Below are 23,214 nucleotides of genomic sequence, written 5' to 3'. Positions count from 1 at the left end.
ATAATATAGCTCATTATCCGATGTGCATAAACTAATACCTGCACTGTCTTAATGTGTTATGCATCTGTTTTTGTAGGCATTGCATTGTTTTTTTTTCAAATAGGCAAGTTGTTATTTTCCTTAAAAAGACAACTGGAAGGAGCTAAACATTCAAGGTTCAAGGGAGCCTTTTGAAAATGGCCATGCTGGTTCTTCCCTTGTCAAAAAGTAGCTTGAATTTGGGAGCCTTATTTAGCTCCATTCCTGACAAGCTATGCCAAGATGTTTGGTACCAATGCATGCACACATGCAAAAACAGGCTGAAAAACAGATTTTGCCCAAAAGCTGTGACATCAGTAAAACTCCTCTATCTAAGAAAACTGAGAATGGCCACCAATGGGCATGTGCAATATTTATATTCACTTTATATCAGTCCACGCAGTTATACCTGTCTACTGCACCCTTACCGCTGTTTGCTGCTGCTGATGTTTGCACTTATTATTTTCATATTTAGCTATGTAAATGTTTTGTATAAAAATCCCATTATTTTCGTACCAATGGTTTTAGATTTTATTGTTCATTATTTATTATTACCTACATTTGCGTCCTAATTTAAATTTGTGTGATGTTTTTATTTTCTTCTAACAAGTATGCACCACTGGAATTGGCACAGTTGCAATTTCATTATGTTTGCATAATGATAATAAAGTTCTTAAATCTTGAGTCTTAGATCGTCTAGATTCACAAGGTGCCATTACCTTCCAGATTAAAAAAGAGCACATCACAGTCTCTTACAGACAGTAATATCAGTAGCATGGCACTAGTGGATGCATTTGTGGCAGGTGCATGTGTGTACATCAGATCCTGTCTTGGGGTTTCTGCTGTTGCAGGTCAATAGTATGAGTGTCTGTCTGTCTCGTCTTGAGGAGCTCAGGTTAAGTGCTGAGTCTAATTGTAACTGTTGTGGGGTCGATGAGAGAACACCCTGACCTTAGCTGTGAATGACCTCACCTCACCCGCAACATGGCTGGCTAACCCTCAACCTGAACCTGTAGTCACATAAAAAAAACTGAGATTTTTACTTTCTGTAATTATTATGTTATTCTGAGTTTAGGGATCCAGATTAACAATTTATTACATTACATAGTTAAAACAAGTTTTATGACTATTTTGTCTTGCGGTTAGCCCCCAGTCACCTCACTGAGGACTGCTCTTCATGAGGGTGCTGTATCCTTCAATGAATGCCACACTTCCCCTAAAGATCAACTCAATAAATAGCCACTACATCTGCCTGTGGAAGGGCCATGGATCACAATCACTCCCCCTCTCCTCTCTCCATCTCTTTGCTTATGTAACACCTATCTCCTCCCTTGCTCCTCCTCCTCCTCTCTTTCTCCCCTCCGCCCTGCATTGTACCTCAGTGGTTGTCTTGTGAATATTCCAATTACAGCGGTATGTGTTTGACCTTTAAGTGAGCTGTAGAAGATATAGTTATCTGCCTTCCACTCTGACACCCGGCGTCTATCAATCAGTGTTCCACCCCACCACCACCACCACCACCACCACCGCCAGAACAGGCTGCTGCACTGAGCTGGGTCTGGTGAAATCATGTGTGTGCATGTATGTGTGTGTTTGTGAAAAAAGTGAAAGAGATGGCGAGGAAGCTATCACAATCACAGACTGTGACTGGGGTAAAGCAGGCAAAGAGGCTTGCAGAGTCCAACTGATAAAAATGCAAAAAATCCATACGGTTTGTGTGTGAATACATAAATGTATACACACAAAAACACACACACACACACAAAGAGAGAGAGGCGAGAAAGAGAGATGTTAAACATTTTTTTCTTTAATCTGCCACCAGCTTGACTGAGCCTTACTTCCATAAACAAAGCCTTTTTCAACAGCATCCTATATCACGCTTCTAAGAACAAGCAAGCGTGAGCGGAGTCATACTTCCTTAGTTTCATTCTTGCTCCCCGCCCTTTTCCAAAGGGCTAATCTACATCTTTCATTGAATCAAGAATGGAAATTCACAAGAAATGCTTCTTTTTCAATTTCATGCTGAAGTAGCTCAAGTTAGTGGATGTAATTTCTCCTAACAAGAAAATTTATCACTCTGTCGCACACTTAGTCCGGCTATATGTGAGAAAAGGGCCTCCTTTCTGCAATTTTTTTTTCTTGGGCTTTGATAAATGTGCCAAAAGCATGATCACTCCCTTCATAGCACTCCGTACAAGGACAGAACAATTACAGTGGTTATTAAGAAAATAAAACCTCTGGTTGAAATTTGTATGAAAGATAAATGACATATCACTTAGGGCTGCAGTGAAGGCATTACAAAATGAAGTCAGGACTAAGCCAAGAGGGGGATGGGGGTTGTTTTGCTCATATTGAAGGGACTTCAACTTCTGAGTCTGAGAATTATGTCATGGTGCAGACACAAGAATATGGAAAGAGTGGAAAGAAAAAACAGTTTTCGGTGATTTTGAGAGGGATTCTCTCCTCACACATTACAAACTTGAGCCAACAAAGAAGTATTCCTTTCTGTGACAAAAATCCTGAGAAAGACTAACGATGCACAAAACTCCTATAAATCCATTTGAAGTTTTGTGCAAATTATGATTATCAGGTTCACACTGGATTGGATGATGAAGTCCAAACAGGTGGAAAGGAATGCATGGAGAATGGTATCGCTGAAACAATACCACGCATGGCCAAGCCACCAGGCTAATGTATATTTATCATGTAAACTTCTGATAAATGCATACGAAGAAACAATCAAATCTCGGGGTTTCAATTGGAAGATTTTCGCACCATGGACTCAAGCGTGAAACCAATATCAGCTTAGTGTCTAGTCAAGCTTGAAGTGCTGCGCCTAGCCCACAAAGCATGTTCTGCATATGCTCATGGACGTCGCTTTTATCAGGGTGGAACAAGCAGCTTTCCAGTGCTATCACTGATCAATGTGCGCCAGTTAAGTCGCACCAGTGTGGGTAAATAAGCAGCGGTTAGGTCTTGATGAGGAATGGCAGGCTGTTTGAGCGGGACTGTAGGGTGGAGAGAGGCAGGCCTGTCTGTCTCTGCTGACTGTGACTTCCATCATTAACCTCAGGCTACAGTATTCTCTGTATCTGCCAAAAAACAAATTGTATCCTCCCAAAGGACTTAACTGTAAGTGGATTTACTTTCATAAATCACCTCTCCATACATAATATAAGCAAACTGTTTGCTCCTCTTCCCTAAATTTAAAAAAAATATAGCACATACTATTATTACAGAGTTGTAAATAATACATAGGACAACAAAATGAGGGCCTGACCTTGGCTGATACACTATAAAACCTGGCAGCTTCAGCTCTAAAGCCTGCAGTGAAGAGAGCCAAAGCCAGCGCTAAGTGACATGTCAGTCAGTTCGTCTGTTTGGAGCCTTCAATTCCCCACGGCCTCAGCTTATTTACTGCATTTGTATGAAAAGCTGTGAAGAGGAGAGGGGCTGAGAGCCCGGCTGGCTTCTCTTACATATGTATACAGTGTTTGGAGGCAATGCGTAAAGAGCATCTCCCCTTGCAGCCTGGTAGTGTTACAGCTACAAACAACTTGGGAGAAGGATGGAGCCATTTATAAATTCAGAAATGGGTCAGGGATGAAGGTAATCGGAGCAACAAAGAGCGTTAACAAGTGCTATGAAAAAAGAGAAAACTGTGATGATACCTGGAATCTGTCAGCTGAGATTCCGAGTTCATTCAGGAAAGATAACACCAGTAACATTAAAGATGCAACTACTTTTTTTTGATTCTCAGATAGATGTGAAGTCATTTTTTCAGAGCCTTATTTGTTGCTATTTACCTGAAATCTGTTAGCTAAGATTCTAGGTGCATTTGAGAAAGAGAACAGCAGAGATGCTGTAAATGCAGCTACTTATTTTTTGCCTTTTCACCAGATTTGAGGTCATTTAAATATAAGTTAGAGGAAGGTGAAGTGAGGGTGGTACATACAACAAACCATTCGAGGAAAAAGAGTAACAGTGAATAACTACTACTGCTAGATTTGAGGTCATTCTAATATTAGTAGGTAGAGTAGGGGTGATGTTACACACAACAAACCACATTTAAGAGTCTGATTTGTTACTATTTACCTGGAATCTGTTTGCCAAGATGCTGGGTGCATTCAAGAAAAAGAACACTGGTGACATTTAAGATGCTACTACCCTTTTGCTAGACATCTTCCTAAACTGATTTGAAGTTATTTTAATATTAGTTAGAGAAAGGTAGAGGGGGGTAGACACAAAGAAACCACTGAGTAGGCGTTTCAGAGTATTGTTACTATTAACCTGGAATCTGTTAGCTGAGATTCTGGGTGCATTTTTCAGGAAAAGAGCACCAGTGACATTGAAGATGCTACTACTTTTTGCTAGTCATCTTCTTAACCAGATTTGAAGTCATTTTAATATTAGAGAAGGGGAAGGGAGGGGGGGTACACACAACAAACTATCGGGCATGCGTTTCAGAGTCTGATTTGTTACTATTCATGGCTAAAGCGGAGAGGAACTGTAATACTAGACATGCTTGTTAAATTCACAACACTCCAAAGCTGCCTTCTAGCAAATCCTGTCTTTTGGTTGTCAGCTTAAGACACCCCGGCATATGCATATGTAGGATTTTTAAGCTCTGTTAAATGGATAGCGGTGTCGTGGCCTATCAAATGACTATAAGCCACTTGCCTTTTTTGGGGGGGAAGGGAGGCATTTACAGAAAAAAAAGCAGACAGCATTACCTTGTATGCAACTGGAAAGCAACCCCCTCCCCTCCACACGTGTTTTCTCTATCCTCCTGTTAACTCCACATTAGAGGCAAACAGAGCCATTTACATGTGTATTTTCAGGCTGCGGGTGACAGTAACACTCCACCCCACCATATTAACGACTGGTACTCTGTTTAAGCCAACGACAGGGGAGTGGCAACAAACAATGACAGAATGCCTGTTTTCGATTGTGAGGCCACGAAAGATGATACGCCAGTCACCACCGAGGCAGTTTGCAAATAAATTATTGTGGAGGGTATTGAACTGGAGCAATTGCTCAGTCCACTCAGAGCATGTGCAAGTGTGAGTGTTTGTATGAGTGTGTATGCATTGCCTGTATAGGTGTTTGTGTGAGTGGACTTATAGATCCAGTGCCATTTATTTCCCAGAGCTGGAGCGGGGCAGTTAGGGAGGCGTAAAAGGAAATGAGTTGTGAAGTGGCCATTGATCCTGGCCTGCACTAGGGTTGGCTAGAGACTGCAGGACTATTGGCTGCAGTATGTGCGACTGAATGGCTGCCTCTTATTTACACTGAGGTGGTTAACCCTGACCCAGTTCATTTATCACTGTGCTAATGCGCTGCACAGGAAAAAAGAAAAAGGAAAAAGTGTGCCAGGTCAAACAAAAGGCCTGATCTGGAACGACTAATGTCAACTGGCTTATATATGCAAATATTAATGCTAACACACTTTCTGTTTTACTTTAAATTTAACTTCCTTCCACAGTGATCTTCTTTTTCTACCTGCTCTTCCCCTTGACCCGCAGACCACACGGCCTGCTCCATAGCTCCCAACTGCTTGAGCATAAAATAGCCCAAAGTATTTATTTCCAGCAGATTTCACCCCGTCTATCTCCCTCATCCTCTCTTCTCAATTCCTACATTGCTCGCTCTCTCTGTCCCTTTCTCCTCGTCTCTCTTTCAAGCCTTGCAGCTTGACATTTCGCCATGCTCTCGGGGGACTCCTGTGCGAAATGGAGTTACTGGGAGAGCGCCACTGTAAATTCCAGGAGGCCACATGTAATGTGTCTTAAACATAGATGGACAGGCCAGGTTTCAAGGAGCTGAAGAATGAGACGGATGGGAAAAAAAAGGGAGAGAAGACGAGAAGAAGTGGCGTCTAGATAGATAATAGAATAATACTGTGTTTTGTCTGGGGAAGCGTGAGCAAACAGTAGCTATGCTGTCATTCATACCCTATATCTTTAGTGTCATCGTAAGGGGGGGAAACTACAGGCCTATATATCACAGGCCTGTATGTACTATCCTGTAGGGACTGTCTGCCGATAGCCGAGCCTGAAATAAAAAGAAAGATGGCTTTCATTGTAAATAAGTCAAGGATTGTCAGGAAAGAGCTGCCTTTTCACTGAAAGGGGGAAATAATTTTTACAAAGACATACAGTACACTTCCCTAATGCTTCTCCAGCCTTTGCAGAAAACCCTTATCTTCACACGGATGATGACGGTTAACAAAAGGCCCCTTTATGAAATCGTTCATATTTCAGCGGAGGTCTGTCTCCTGTCCTGAGAGGTGATTGATGCATCAGGCCAGGGCCAGTGTCTTATTTACACAGTTGAGTGGGGCAATCTCAGGCCTGAAAGATAAACCTAATGAGCTTCTTTGTGTAAGGGTGCAAATGAGAGACACCATCCTCCCTCCCTCCTTCCCTTTTCCATCCAAAGGGACAGTCTGGGTGATTAGGCCTTTAAATTATGCTCAAGGGCAAAGCCCAGATTTGCATCTTAGGTGTGTGTGTGTGTGTGTGTGTGTGTGTGTCTTCTCAAATACGGTGCAGAGAGAAAAAGAGAGAGGCAGGTGAAGGGCACAGGGAGAAAGATGCTTGAGGCTTGTTTGTGAGAGGTGATGGTAGGTGAGCCATATGTGTCAGTATTTAACTACACTAAACAACAAACTTGAGTTGTTATAAGACGGAGGTGAGCTCACTTGTCTGTCAAATGAGCGTGCACACACATACACACAAACACACACACACACTGTCATTTTGTCCTTTGTCTGTGGGGGTAACTTTCTCCCTAATGACTTTCATTTTGGGGAGAATTTCATTTGCCCCTAAACCCTAAATATTACCCATCACTTGCTGTCAGATTTCTCATCCCTTCTATTTCCTCCAGCTAAACAGCTAGGAAGGCAGGTTAATTGCTGTCACTCTCAAGTTGGACCACTGCCTAGCTCTCGTGTAGCGACAGGGGTAGCCTGGAAGTAAGATGGCACCTTGGCGCACTTATTGTAATTTATGTCAAAATGCTGCAGTCATTTAAATGGGGTTGGATAGTTTGCATTTTGCTGCATCATGTGCCTCAGGAAAACACTGAAATGCACACCTAACCAGTTTACCAACATGTGCAGTAGACCTCTGCGACAGTTTCCTGCATTTTTTATACTAACGTAAATAAGTTACTGTCTTTAAAAACACACATTTCACATAAAAAATACAAATTTAAACAAGCATAAAATTACCGATAAACAATCACTATCAAAGGAAATTATATGTATTAAAAGATTTTTGACATGTCCTCTGCATTTTTGTGCAAAAGTAAATAAATAACTGTCCTTACAAACACACATTTCACATAAAAAAAATATAGTGTAAAACAAGCAACTGGTTTCATGAAATGACCTATATAAGCAATCACTATTAAAGGAAATTAAATGTATGTAAAAGATTTTTGATGAAGCAACTGTTTCTGCATCATGTCTGAGTTTAAGGATCTGCATGAGCAGTAGGCTACAGTGACCTAATGTTGTCCCCACAGCTATCCAGAGGTCTAAAACAACTGACTGTGCCACAATAGAAAAGCCACAGCCTCCATCTTGCTCTTAGTATCAATACAACATCAATTTTTGTGCAAAAGTAAATAAATTACAATCCTTGCAAACACCCATTTCACATAAAAAATGCAAAGTAAAACAAGCAACAAGTTTCATGAAATGACCTCAATAAACAATCACTATCAAAGGAAATGAAAACATTTTCCAAGATGCAACCATATCTCCATCATGCCTTGAGTTAAATGATCTGGATGAGTAGCAGGCTGCAGTAACAGAAGGTTGTCCCCACAGCTATCCAGAGGTCTAAAGCGACTGACCGAGCCACAGTAGATAAGCCACAGCCAACATCTTGCTCTGAATATCAATATACTTCATACAGTAGTGAGCCTTTTTAGAAGGGGGGCTGTGTAGTCCTGAGTATTGGCTCATCAATCCCACTGATAACCCTGGCAGGATTAAGTCTACAGACCACTGTAATCAACTAACAGCCTCATTATGGGACATTATGGTATAGATCTAAAGATCAATGCATGGCTACCATGTACATACATAGCCGCATATAATATTAAAACATAAGACTGACTGCAGCAAATGATAAATTGATTGGTAATGTGAGCTCAGCAGATTTTTTTTTTTTTTTTTTTTACATAGGAGCTTTTATAGTGATCATTTTAGCATAGTAATTAGGGCTGAGCAACATTCATCATTTGCTCTGATACATATCTGCAGCTGGCAAATTGCAATCAGATACAGTGGGTATCTAATCTGTGATCTCAAATCAAATTAGGTCTATTTAGACAACCTTGGGAATGGGGTGATGAAACCCTGACAGAAATTAGGGGCTGGAAATTCAATTGTGACGCAACGGTTATCATTCAGATGCACGGATAACTGAGTGTGCGGCTTTTATGTAGAACATAACGACCTGTAAAAACAACAAAACAGATTATATTCAGGGTTTGAAATAAAAAAAACTACACAATTTGTTTTGATGGGGAGGAAAAAGTCAACTATCAATATTTGAATGTGAGAAAAATTGCTCCTGTGTAACTTGATCTGCGTCCTATAAGCCTTTGGCCGAATTGTAGGCAACGAGACCTTAAGATGCTGCTTTTCTAATTATAGCTGCAGGTGGTATTTTGGAGCTGCTAGGTAATAGCAGAACCCACAGGGACAGTGGAGAATTCATCAGTGCTTATTATTAATCATCCCCCCAGCAGCGTGATGAGAGACTGGAGCTTCTATACCCACTGGACCACTCAATGTCATTCCAAATATGGGTGGAAAATTACACCCAACAGCCTTCCTTCAAAATGGACTCAGAGCGGACATGGACTGGAATTTTTTAAAGCTGCACACAGGTGCAAAAAAAAAAAAAAAAAGTGAAAGCACGGGTGGACGCATGCATATACTGTATGGCCACAGAACACACAGGCACACTGTCATTCACTTACACACATCTGCCAGCATCACATCACCTTCTTCAGACGAGCACACACTAACAACTACAAAATAGCATAACTCTGTGTTAACAAATGCGTTTAAAAAAAAAAAAAAATCTCCATCTTTCATCGGACCGCACTCTCGCTGAAAGCGATGCAGTATGCGCGCAGCACAGGAAGTGTGTGTGAAGTTAACAGCACAGGGCCCCTGTTTTAAAAAGCCTCCAGAGACCTGTTAGCTGGACTGCTCATTTCAATGTGTCTGTCTCCGGGTTGGGAGAAGGCTTGGGCTGGCCTCTTTACAAGGCACACACTGTCATACACCCCCTCCTCTCGGACCCCACCTACCCACCCACCACTAGGAGCTCTTAGCCGTACGTCCATCTCAGACTTAACTAGACACTTTATGCTTACATCGCTTTTCTGTCTCGGTACTGTGGCTTTTTTTTTTTTTTTTAAATACAACCTCTTTGTTTTTAGACGACTTACTGAGTTAACATTTACACACACATTCACACATACTTTTATCTGCTTATGTCGATTAACCTGATCTTAATGATATTGTTTTATATTAAATATCTCTAAATGTTTCCCTTAGATGAAGGCAGTTTTCAGTAAAAGAAAAATCACGAAACTGAAAAAAATACTGACTTAATATCTAAAATAAAAATGATTCAAAAAAGATTTAAACAGAACAAATTCCCCATGTTTTCTAGTGCAATGTAGCACATTAAAGTGGCATTCTATGGTATAACAGCATCTTCTTATCCTGCTCTCTATCTCTTTCTATTTTACCCTCTATCTGCAGAGAGCATCAACACAAATAGAAAGCCCTTCTCAAACCAACACCTTCACATGTAGTGACGGAGAGAATTGACCCCAATCAGGTGTGTATTTGTGTGTATAGGAAGAGTGGCAGAGTGGTGATAAATGGAGGGTAAGGCCGCAGCCGCTGTAGCCACCAGCAGGACCACTGAGGTCGTGGAGGATGGGTGTTGAGTTGGAATGGGGGATGGAAGGGGGGGAGCCCGCGGGACATTTTTGCTACACCAAACACAGATACGGACACAGAGAAACACATCGTCATCTGTTGTATCGCCCCTGACCAAACTGACCACAGGCTTTCAGCTGCTTCTAAAAAGTATACACGCGCACAAATACACGCTTGCATGAGAATTTCCATGAAACGGAAAAGGACAGCACGCATCATTACAAACCGGCGGCGTTGTCCCCCATCCACCCCGAAGCATGGCCCTCTGACCTCGTCTCCCACTGCTCTTTTGGCAAACTGTCAAAGCCATCATTCACCGTGGAAAGACACGAGAGACACTTGACTCCTTTACTCTGCTGGCGACTGACTTTCACAACTCCTGCCCCCACCCCCCTCAAACCACCACCTCCTACACCCCCCTGCAGTTCATTCACCGACAACATGCTCTGACTGAGAAGAATAGAACCAGAATAATACAACATCAAGAAGGGAAAAGTTAAAACTATTGAAAACGGAGCATCATGCCTCCTATTAAAAAGATTCAGTAAGAGCAATTCAAGAAGAAATCAGAGAGGGAATGATCTCACAGTGCAGTTTTAAAAAAAATCCAAATGACTTTCTAGAGAGTGAGACAGGGAGACTGCATGCAAATCAGTCTTTCAAAAGTGTCCTGGTCAAAGGTTTCTCTGCCGCTGGTGGGTCTGTGGTTACAGCGTCTGGATGTGTGTGTGAGCCTTCAACTACTGCCGAGTTAGGAGGCCCTCTGGTGGATACAGCACTGCCATGACACACACACACGCACACACACACACACACACACACACACACACAACCCAAACTGGTCCGTACGATGCTCCAGCGCACACATTCTTTCCCTTTCTGTCTCTTTCTCCCGCACACCCTCTGACACACACACACACTGACATGGCCTCAGATGAGCTGTCTATACATACAAATTGAATTGCAAAGAAACTAAAACTGCAAAACATTTTCATCACTCTAAAGGCAACAGCTTCAGGCAAAACATGCTGACAGCACAACAAACTAGCGAGAAAATTTACCAACAGCCGATTAAATCAACAATGTTTTTTTCCCCGTGTACAAAAAAAATAACAAAAAACAAAAAAACACAAACAATGCAAAAATATATATATTTCATTGTGCCTCCTGTCTATGTAGAAAAGCTCAGCGCTGCCTGAGCAGAGAGCAGAGCAGAGCAGAGTGGGAGAGCGAGGGGAAAACAGAGTGAGAGAGGGAGAGAGAGAGAGCGGCAGAGAGACGAGACGGGGGAGAAACACAACTTACCTGCTGTTGTTGCAGATGCAGCAGCTCGACTGTGCTTACTTCGCTGCTCGTGTCACCAGCGCTTGATCTCCCATCTCTACTGCCAGCCTCTAATTGGCTGCTGCTTAGGGTGCTCATTCCATTTTGACTCATTGAACTGTTGCTTATTGTCTCTGTGGCCGACTCCTGCATCATCATGATTTAAAACCTAGAAGTGATTAAGAGGCACCGGTTAGGGCTCTTCTTGTTACAATTCCCCCCTTTTTTCCCCCCTTTTTTTTTTTTTTTTTTTACGCTTCCATTATCAAGCCCTCAGTTCCCCCCCTCTGCAAATTAAAGCATTTAAAGAAGAGGGAGGGGGGAAAGGAGAAGAGGGGGGATGCAGGAGGAGCAATTATGCATTCATTGTGTAAATGAAGCAATACAAAGAGATGCACGTCCTGGTGCTATTTAAAATGGGAGGGGTATCTAAATGTGTTTTTATCTGTAAAATTTGGGCATAAATATTTCTAAATTTAGAAAAAAAGTTGCACTTTATTTATCATCACTATTTATTATAAAAATACATTTGCAGGAAATTAAGATTTTTGAAAAAAAAAAGCTTGAACAAATTCTTAATACTTCCCTCACACTTTAGGACAGCCAGGCTACACAGACAGAAAAACAGAAGCACGGGCACTCCTAAAATATTTGACGTCTTGAAGCTGTCAGTTTTTTTAGTGTGTGTCGCATCTGAATGAAGCTGCCTAATGACGCAAAGCTAATCATGCAAAATTAAAATTTGGTGTCGGGGAGGAGGAGGAGGAGGAGGAGGCACCAAATCACATGGTGCAGGGCTGGTGATGAACACTATAATGGGTTTGTCATCTTTGCTGTGGCTAAATAAAATCTGCCACACGAGATTCCACAGAGCCACGATGCTCGTATGCCATTTATTGAATTCTTTATTTTCCCCTCTCTTCTTTAATCAGACCTTATATACATTTTTTTGTAATATTTAAAAAAAAGTTCAAATTAAACTTTGTGGCAGGGCATGCACAATTCAAGACAAAACAAAAAAAATATTAACAACAGTAAATAAAAACACTGAATTAATTCTCTCAGCATCTATCAGAAAGCTGGTGAAAGAGAGAAAAAAAAGGAGGGAAGAAAGGGAAAAAAATCTATCACGAATATCACTAATGATTGTGCTAAAAACAGCATAAATTATGCATATTACCTCCTCTCTCTCCAGTAATAAATGTTTTATCATTTTCCCCTGCATTTAATGCTCATGTACCTTCACTGGGGCAGAGAGGAGCCCCACCAACATCACTCGACAATCTCACAATAAATAAGACACTCAACAAAAGGAAACTCAAACTGCTCCACAATCATGGAATTTTTGCCTTTTCTATTAAGAAAAAAACATTTAGAATATTTAAAAAAATGTGACAATACTTCATGTTTTAAAGGATAAAAAAAATCATTGCAACGTTTATCACTACCTTACTGAGGAGGTTTGGGTCATTACTTATAATCCTATATAAGCAAATGCTATTATATTTAAAAACTTATTTTTCTTAAAAAGGGTGCATGTGCAAACACGTTGTCTCATCACAAGGGTTAGGGTGTTATAAGGGTTGGGTTAGCAAAAAAAAAAAAGAGGTACAAATGATGATTACGATTGTGAGCATTTCTGCCCAGCCCACATGGGTATCGTGTGTATTCTTTGGCCAGTAAATACCGTTTTAATAGAAGTGTGTACACGTTCTTCCCTGTGTGTGTGTGTGCTTGTGTGTGTGTGTTTGACGAGGGGCAGATACAGGACAGGCCTTAAAGGATGTCCACAGCCAGGATAAACAGGATCTAGGCAGGGAGAACAAACAGGACTGAGCTGTTACACAGAGCAGGGCGACAGCTGCCCGGGACACAAGTAAATAGGGAAGAGGCCAGGACGAGGCGTGCTTGTGAACAAACAGGCCCCTGTTAAACACCGCCGCCGCTCACTACTGATGGAGAGAGACACACAGGAGAAAAAAAAAAGACAGAGAGGAGGAAGAGAGAGAGGAGCAGAGAAAGGGGTGGAGGGGGAGTGACGGAGAGAGACAGATGAAAAGAATGAGAGTGAAAGAGAGAAAAGGAAAGTGAGTGGGAGGGAGGAAGGTGGTGGTGGAGGTGGTGGTGGCGAGGGGGGAAGACTGGCACAATGTGACATCCAATCCGGTGATGAATCTCAGCATAAGAAACTCAAGGCTGCAGCCGAGATCAGCCGGCTAATAAGTATTCAAATTAGGCATAAATTTTACATGCCCAATGTTTAAAATATTCAGAGAAAGACTGTCTGATTGCCTTTACTACAATTTTATGAACATTCTAATGGAGCCTGGATCTCTCGCTTTTTTTCCCCCTGCATTCTTTTTTGGACCGGCGATAGATGTTCAGAAAACTTGAAGATATATGAGACGAGGAAATAAGGATTTTTAATAACATCTGAATGCAATGCAAACTACTCCGGAAGTCCAGGGAAAATTCCTACTTTGATATCAAACCAATGAAATTTGCTTTTAATGTGCTTAAAACATGAATTTTACAAAAAGGAGAAAAAAAGGAGGGGAAATAAGAAATCAGACATTATAGCTTGTGTTAAAAAAAAAAAAAATTAGCATAATTTGAATTTCATACACAAACAATAAAAGCCCCGTCTTAATCTCAGCACCCTAATCTTCTCACCCTCCTCCAAAATAAAACCAGTGCAATATGTCTAACTGCAACATAATGATAATGCAGATATATGCAAAGTATATTCGCAGAGATCAGATGGTGCTTTAACCTTAATGACAGCGGTGAGATAAATTAATTAGCCATCTAAGGGCGGCATTCAAATCTGCCAATTAGAATGTCAATTAGAAACACAGCCAGGCTGCAATGATGAGCGCTGGCTACCGAGCTGCGGATCTGACTGTGTGTGTGTGTGTGTGTGTGTGTGTGTGTGTGTGTGTGAGTGGGGGGGGGCTGTCACAGATACACACACACAATGCTCAAGAGAGACAGATAGTGACAATACTCAGCACCTGAGGGTGTGACTATATGCATGTGTGTATCTACATTTGTGTGCGCCTACCACAAGTCCACAGTGCCCTGTATCCTCTCCCTGGGGGGGACCAGCCCTGACCCCAGCCTGGCCTAAACCAACTGGGTCGGAAGGAGCTGCCTCACCCCCAGCTACAGTATCGACTTGAGGGCCCTCACTCTGATCTGCGGCGATGCAGCCAGCTTTAATGCCGCATGAGTGAGGCTGCCGGCTTGCCCGCACGTGTGTTTGACATCCCATAAATTGCCGGTGTCCTGCGTTTCAACACACCCGCTATTTGATGCTATTTCCTCAAGCCATAATCTTCCAATGAGGGAGAACCTAGACCGCTTATTATCGCGATCGGAAACAGAGAGGAAGGCTGTTATTGCTCCGGTAATACGCTGGTAATTCTGTAGATGTATAGCTTTGGGAAGGAAGATGATAGTGATACTAAGTGTTTAGGTTGTGGAGTGGTGGGAAGATAGCGAGCGACCAAGATAACTCTGCGCTCTCTAAATTTACTGTTGACGCTGATGGCTCCAACATTTCTATTAAGGTTTAGGCTCGATGGAAAGAAAGGCATTTCCTGATGAAGCAAAGGCAGACAGACACTTTATTTGCAAAGCTTCAGACCAACTCCAGCTTTTGTCTCATTTCTTGTGCAACCATAGCCTTGCTTGCCATTCCTCTTCAGCTTGTGCAAATATTTACTCTCGAATCTTGCGCTACGCAAATCTGTCTCTTCCATCAGGTGCGCAATCTGAGAAAAGGGTCTTGACGACGCATTTGGCCCAGAGATTGGTAGAAATTTCTCCTTTTTCTTCCCAGAAGTGACACAACAAAGGTGTACGGAGAATTGAGCCTTTCATTGCCTCACACACTCTCTCTTTTGCACATACACACCAAACACACACACACACCTATCATTAAAGGGGAAAGAAGCAGCCCTCCATCTTTGTTTGCGAGCTCTAAAAGCCCTTAATGTAGCCTCATTACCTGGCCTGTCTCCCGCTCTATCATGTGCAGTAAACACACACTATGACACTGGCCATCCATCTAGTGGGAATACACAGCTGTCTGCTGTGCTCCAACACAGTCTGGGGAACACTGGGGAATTTAACACACACACACACACACACACACACACACACACACACACACACACACACACACACACACACACGTTACACTGTTAACACACAGCGGGCTTGACACTGGTGTGCGTTCAGAGTCTCTGCTCTATCCATTTTCACTGTGACGATGTTCTCCACTGTGTCTCTATCTAGAACAATGATCCTCATTTTATATGCATGAGTTGCAAAATCTTTTTTCATTAGGACGACATTAAAAAAAAAAAAAAAGAAAAAAAAGTGACCTGTAAATCTCTGATCCCAGACGTCCGTTCATTATCAATTCACATTCCAGGTGGCTGGCTGGAATTCTTTTGGTTTGTGCGATCAAAAAAAATAAAAAAAATAATAATAATAGAAATTACATTTCACAGTCTGCTGACTCCTCACAGCTCTGTGATCAAGTCGAGATATGGTTACCATTTAAAATAATCACAGATTCTGTGCTTGAGTGAAATTAATTCATCATTGCCATAAGTTACTATGCATACAAAATAAAGAAGTAACTGGGCAAGGGCAAGGGCTCACATATTCAATACTTCAGATTGCTTAATAAATCAAAATGCCACATATGTGCTGACTAAAAAAAAAAAAAAGGTGCTTAAAACCACTGCGTTTCAAAATGATAAATCTAAGACCAAATCATGGAGAGGGGAGAAGTTTAAAATAACTTCATCAGATTGAATTAATGGCTGTAACACACACTATAAATTTAAGCTTTCAAAGATCTTTGATTATGATGATATGTTTGTTTGTACTTGGGTGTGTACTGTAATTTTTTCTGGTTGCAAGTTGTCACAGCACAGTGAGACCACAAGCAGTTTATTACAGCTTTCAGCTTCAAGCAGGGAGTTTGGAGTCGGGAGATGGAAAAACGACCACTTGGAGAGCTGCGTTCGACAAAACCCAGTCCCCCGGATTAAGTAAGGCAAGCCAGGGCTGCCGTGCCTTAGAATTAAAAGCTTCCTTTTTGGCACTAAAGGGCCGCCATAAAAGAGCATTAATGACTACTTCTTATAAACCTGTGTATGGTAATGGTTTCTGCTCTCAGATAGAGGAATTTCAAAAGTGTTTCACCGGTGAATGAAGATTGCTTTGGAGAAGAAAAAAAAAGAGGGGCTAAAGAAATCATATTTACAAAATCAGGAGTGGGGCCAAATGAAAAGAGATGAATATGAATAATGGACTTTTTTTTTTTCTTTCTGGGATTAACATTATTCAAAGCAACAGAATCAAATGTGGTTATCTCCTGTCCAATGAGCCCTACATTGAGAAAAACCTCAGTCATATTTCAATTCTTCATTTGAGCTGACAATAAATCGTAGTTCTGTGATAGGAGACATTCAGTCAAGAATGTTCAGAACTTAATTCTCTTCTATTTACAATAAGGAGATGAGACAGAATAAGATAAAAGACAGACTATTTGCCACAGTGTGTGAGTGTCCCTGAATGGAGTGTGAGTGTGTGTCAGAGTCAGTGTTTGTGGAGTACAGAAAGAGGGGGGAAAAAACGACAAAGAAAAGCAGAGGAAAGGGTGTAAAGTGCATGTTCAATTGTGCGGTCTGCACAATGTCTTCTTAGAATCAAATGCAAGAGGCACTCATGAATAGTGTGCATGATACTCTGTTAATACAAATTCATTTTACATCAGTGCAACCAGCTCTGAAATATGACAATGGCAAAACAGTTATTTTACACGTGCTATCCAATAACTAATAAAAAAAATGTAGGAGATAAATCAACAAAGAATCACTCAGTAAAAAAAGGGGAAATATTTGAAGATGAAATATAATTTATCCGTTTTCTTTTGCTCAACACGACTGCAGCAATAAATGCATGCTTCTTAAATGTAGCGCAGCACGCCCCTTGCAGAAAAAGAAAAAGAGGAGGAGAGAAACTAGTTTTCTTCTACATTTAGGCTCGTCCCATATCATTTACCCATCAGGCACCTCATTCTGCTGAAGCAGGAGACAGCCCCGCCGCTGTGGGTGAGCAAGACAGTGACGAAAGCTGATCAGTCGGCTCTCATTTGCATATTTGCCAATTCCATTAATTAACTCGGCCCACCTAATCAGGGCTAATTGACCTATAAAGAGGGGAGGCCTCATTGTCTCGTCCAATCATCTTTACCAGGAGTAGAGGAGGTGCGCCGGTGAATGCAGGGTACTTCCGACCTAACTGTATTTATAGACCTCATGCGTGCAAGTGTTCCACTCAGAAAAGACATTTTATCTTCAACCTAGGCGATCAGGACTGAGCTGCTTTGACACAGAGCCAGAGTTGGGAAAACAAAACAGGAGAAAAACGGACAAATTCTTTACACTGGTGCCTTGTCGAGGAGAGAACAGAAAAATCAGAGGAACTAATGACAGTTGGAGGGCCCTGACTCTGCGGTCCTCTCCACAGCGCGGCACATCCAGCGGACAGGCGCGGGGAGCGAGCCGCGGCCGGCGCAGCCACAGAGACATAGCTCATTGTGACGTTTCCAGTTATTTCTGGTTGATTAGGGCCATTATGTCCCCAGCTCTGATTTATGTTGTCATTCCCCCTCAGCAGTCCTGCATCGATAGATCTTAATGAATTGGTAAATAAGGGCGAAGATTGCAGTTGACAACACCGCAACATTCCTCATTCATACCAGACAAGATTTATGTAACCAATTAGAAGCATAACAGGGGAGGGACTGGTCAGGAGAAAAAATAATCTTTCCACAGGAAAATTACCAAAGTCTAACCCACGACAAAACAGATAATGGGTAGTCTTTAACACCGGCTTAGTCACACTTTCTCCATGCCCGGTTGGGGACTTTAAAACTGCTCAGAATAAAGGATCACTCTTGCTCCTCTTAGGATTAAGAAATTGATTTTTACAAAAATATGCAGAGACTGGTTGACGGTGTGTACTGCCTGACAGCTTGACTCTCCATTTTGAAAATGCCCGACTCCTCAATCCACATCTGAATAATGTCCAAACCAAAGATGATGATGGAATCAACAGATTAAAAATTAAGCCCTTGCCAACAAAGCACCACTTTGATATGGAAATATTAAATTCAAGAAGCCACTCTCCCCCCTCCAAACCATCCAAATCAGAACCAATGAAAATGTGAAGTAAGGGGCGTGCATCTGTGTGTAGGTGTGTGGTGGTGGGGGGGGGTTGGGGGGCATTCAAATCAATTGTTCGCTTACTGTTTGATATTAAGAAATAATCATTTGCATTTTTTAATAGCCTCGTATTTCCATTATTTAATTTCTCCACGCTGCAGTTCTAGGAATGTGTTAGCAGACAAATAAAGGCCTCTTTGTCATTAAAAAAAAAAAATTTAGATAAAAGTGCTGATCATCAATAGCCAGCGACAGGCCAGGAAGACCCATAGGGCAGGAGTGAACAGAGCTGGAAAATTAAAGCAGAGTGATACGGGAGCCGGCTCCTTTCAGCCCCTCTCTCCCCTTCAAGCACATGCAAATGAGACCGTGCTGCTTAACTGCATCATTTATGTGGATAATAGCGGCATCATCATTACGGGAACTCAAATTAAATTACATCACAATTAGCATAACAAAGTGATTGGTTAAACTTTCAAAACAAATAACGCGGTTCGGCTAATGAATGGTGTTAATTGGCCAGTGTGCATTCTAAATAAAACATGTAGGTAAACATGTGTTTTAGTTAAACTATTTTAAAATTCATTTTCTTCTTCTTCTTCTTCTTCTTCTTCTTTTTTTTTTTTTTTTACAAAACAAGACAGATGTGGAAAAAAGGAAGAAAAAAAAATAAAAGAAAAACTGAATATTGCCAGGGGGATTTGTAAGCTGAAATATAAAATGTGTAGCATTTAATTTTATTGCGCTAAAGAACCTATTATATGCCAGACTCTGGAGAACAATGTAAATTATCTGCCTTCAAAATGGAGTTTGGCCAATTCTCCATGTGAACTAATCACATAGCTCATTATGCATTAGGGTATTAAATTATGAAGAGGAGTCCCTTTCGCATTCCTGCACAAAGCCCTATGAAATGTTAATAATATGCCCACAATAGCCCAATACCATGCCTTGCTCACCCTCATCAATATTTAAGTAAACAAATTATCCCACTCGCCTTTGATAAAGATAATTAGTGCTTTACCGATTATCAGTCTCGTGACCTCTCTCCTCAAACTAAACATCTGCTCCAAAGATTTTTTCTTCCTCACATACCAAGAAGACGGGAGAAAAACAAATAAGTCAAACTTCAAGTAAAAGCTCTGCCCTCTCAAAACACATATCTGCAACTGATTAATATTTGATTGTTATTAGCTTATGAAAGGTTATACAGTGGCTGTGCCCTTTAGTGAATCTCCTGTTTTTAGTGATCAATGATTACTTTAGCAACATCTGAGAAAAACACCAACACAAGAGCAGAAAGTCACATGCACACACACGCACACACACACAAAGCCACATGGGTGCACACACACTCACTTGTACGCATGCACACACGCACACACGCACACACGCGTGCGCGCGCGCACACACACACACACACACACACACTGAGCCATTCATCAGCACTAATTAAGCAGCAGATTAACAGAGCCTGCAGACCAAGGCTGCACGGTTACACAGTGGGACGACCAGCGGGGAAGAGAGGAGACACAGCCCGGCAATAAAACACAACCATTAAACACAGCCAAGAGCCTGGAGTCGACTACGGATGACACACGATTGATGGATGCATGATGGATGGATGGATGGATGGATGAAGTCTGCCTGACTTTTTTTTTTTTACCTGAAGGTGAGGAGTGCCAGAGAGCTTGACCAGAGAACAGAGTGCTTGCCTCTGCCACCGGCGAGGGTGTCTAGAAGCGACGGCCACAAGTCGACTGGTGTCACCCCGTGGAGAGGCAACACTATCTGTGTCATCACTTCAGCCGTGTTTATGGGGGATGGCATCATAAACAAGCCAGCTCCTCTCCCCACCCTCCACCCGCCAGCCGCCACCCAGCCCCGCCCCAGTTCCCCTGCTCTCTCTCTCCTCTCTCTCGCCACCACCACCTCCACCACTGTGCCATTCATGCATACTTAAATCACCCTCGCCCCATTAAAAAAAAGAAAGCCCAGACGCCTCTCCTGACAATTATTCTATCATTTCCAGTTGTCACCGGGGCAATTACCGACCGGGGCCCCCTGTGCGGGTCGGACATGCAGGCCCGATAGGAGAGGCTTGAGTTGGGGGAGAGGAGGGAAAGAGGGGGAGAGGGACAGGAGAGGGAGTGTGTGTGAGTGCATGTGTGTGTGAGTGTGAATGAAAAGGGGGGGGGTGGAGGGGGAGGCAGTGTACAAAATGGAAATTTATGACAGAGACACGGTGGCTTCTTTCTCTCTCTACACTGGAAATAATTAGACCATCATTTCTTATGCCTGCCGCTGATGAAATATATCACAATTACTGGAAAACACTACTTATCATTTCAGTCCGCATTTTACTGGAAATGAGAGACATGGCAATCATTACTTTAATCTCTATTTTTCCTATTTTTTAACTCACAGAAAGACCTTTAAATGTGATTATTTTATTTCATTTAGTTACTTTTTGCAGGTAAGTTTAAAGAAAAAAGAATTCTGTGGGTGCAAGTGTGTAACTGTGTGTGTAGGTAGCCTCAGTGTGTGTGTGGGTGGGTCCTGTGTGTGAATGAGAGAGTGTGTGAGTGTGTGAGAGGGGATCTTCACACGGGGAGTGCTGTGACTCCTCGCAGGATGCTCGCCGGCTCTCTCCCCTTGCGCCTCGGCTGCACGCTCACCAGGCAGCTCGCTCTAATCGCACATCTGCTTGTCTGAACGCTCTCTGTTTCTCTCTCTCTCTTGTGCACACACACATACACACACACACACACACACGCTTCCACACAACCTGCCGGACTGGCTTTCTACTTTGCTCTGTGTACCCGGCATCACTGAGACGAGAGGGAGACGGGAGAAGGGGCTGGAGGACGCCGCTATGAGAGGTGCGTTCGCCGCAAAAAAAAGGTATGTGTCTGGCTTTACTCTCGCACAGTTCAGTGCTTTTCTTTTCAGCTCCGATTGTGTGCATGTCAAAGTGTGTGTGTGCGTAGATGTAAAGAGTCTGAATGGGATTAGTGAAGGGCTGAGCGCGGCGGTCGGTAGCCTCCACACCGTGCTCTGTCGGAGAGTGTATAGGGCTCTTAAAAACAATTACATCCATGCATTACCAAGTAACACGCCACCACAAAGCACCGCTACAAAACCACGAGCACACATCCAAACAAAGTCATAAATAGACCGCAAAAGAGAGAGGCAGAGAGTGACAGATAAAATGACCTACCTTTAAAACAATGAGTGAGAAATCCACTCTCCCCGGTAAGAAGCATTTGAAGAAGTATTCTCAGAAGCCTGGAAGCATTATCGAAAATGAAGAGAGGGGGGGGGAAATGCCGCTAGAAATCAGAGCATCAAAAGTGTGCAGGAAAAAAAAAGTAGAGAGAAACTAGCTGACGCTTACTGTCAAAGACATCACCAGAGAAGTATTTACAGCGGTATTTACAGTAGTGCGAGGGAGAGCACCTCTGCCTGGTCACGTCTGAGAGACAGTTGCCGTTTCAGTGCAGCCTAATTAAAACAAGTCAGGCAGCCCCACTGGATTGTTTTGACGCCTGAGGACCAATAGTACACAAAAACCAGTGGCTTGATCGGTGGGGTAGGGGGGCTGGTCGCGGGGAGCGGAGAGGAGGGGGCGGAGGGTGGCGAGAGTTGGCAAAGGAATGGTGAGGAGGGGGGGTGTAACTCTGTGTGTGTGTGTGTGTGTGTGAGGGGGGTTCAGAAGAGGCGTTTTGTAGAGGAATCTGAGAGGGGAGGGAGACCACAAAGGTTCAGAACTGGGGAGACCTCCACATGCCGAATGCTCCCTCACTTTTTCTTTGACAAAAAACAAAGATGACACTTTTTTGAGTCTTTTGCCAACATGCTACCACCACTTAAAATACATTTTTAAAGCCTTAAACACTAAAACAAAAAAAATTCAAAAGACTTTTTCATATCTTATTAAATAAAATAAAAAAGTCCAACACACAAGCTGACAAACATTTCACAGTTTTTCCCTCTCCGCCGCAGCTTTTAAAAGCTTGGTTTACCACTTGATAAAAGCTAAACGTGTCTGTGCAGACGTCTTACACGAGGATTCGGTTATTTGAACAAGTCTCTCCTAATGAATTAGTTCAGTATCTCTAACTGGGACCGCAAAAACCACCAGTCCCCACAGCCTGCTAAGGAAGCCGCCGAAAGCTGCGAGCGAGCTGAATTAAGCCAGGGCTGGGCTCAGATGTGATGTATCAACATGTTTCCCCTACTGTAAACAATGCACAACAGGCAATGAGCTGGAACATTTAGGGCTAATGGTGTTTGCCAATCCTTTTGTCATTTTTTTTATTCCCTCCTCTCTCTCTATTTCTTTCTCCATTCCTCTCTCTCTCTCTCTCTTTCTCTCTCTCTTGCATGCCACAGATGTTTTTCTTAGTCGCTCCAACAGACAGGAATCTACTGGCAAGAAGAAAGGCTCGGTCTTCCCCAGGAGAGAGGAGTACAAAGCCCCCAGTCTGCACACAGCAGATGCAGAAAGCCAGTCCATCTGCCACCAGCTCGCTCTGCCACATGGGCCTGAGAGATTTAATACAAGAGGGGACTTTTTTTTTTTTTACATCTGCCTTCATAAGTTTGTGCCGTATACATAGAATCAAATACACATCTAAA

At 42.4% G+C, this 23,214-nt stretch overlaps 1 protein-coding gene across 4 annotated transcripts in view; it reads right to left on the bottom strand.

Moving 5' to 3' along the window:
* Nucleotides 1-23,214, bottom strand: part of foxp2 (forkhead box P2) — a 178,933-nt gene that overhangs the window by 61,635 nt on the left and 94,084 nt on the right. For 3 of the 4 annotated variants that reach the window (XM_088073077.1, XM_088073075.1, XM_042511101.2), the window contains one exon: nt 11,306-11,492. In XM_088073077.1, coding sequence (XP_087929203.1) covers nt 11,306-11,482 — 177 coding nt within the window. In that variant the 5' untranslated portion in view covers nt 11,483-11,492. Of the gene's footprint in view, nt 1-11,305; nt 11,493-20,239; nt 20,392-23,214 lie in introns of those variants that run through there. The other variant, XM_088073076.1, reaches the window with a different exon arrangement.

This window comes from Plectropomus leopardus, chromosome 22 (genome assembly GCF_026936395.1).
Source record: "Plectropomus leopardus strain MGB_pleo_1.0 chromosome 22, ASM2693639v1, whole genome shotgun sequence".
Classification (NCBI taxonomy): Eukaryota; Metazoa; Chordata; class Actinopteri; order Perciformes; family Serranidae; genus Plectropomus; species Plectropomus leopardus.
This window is presented reverse-complemented; position numbering and strand designations above follow the sequence as displayed.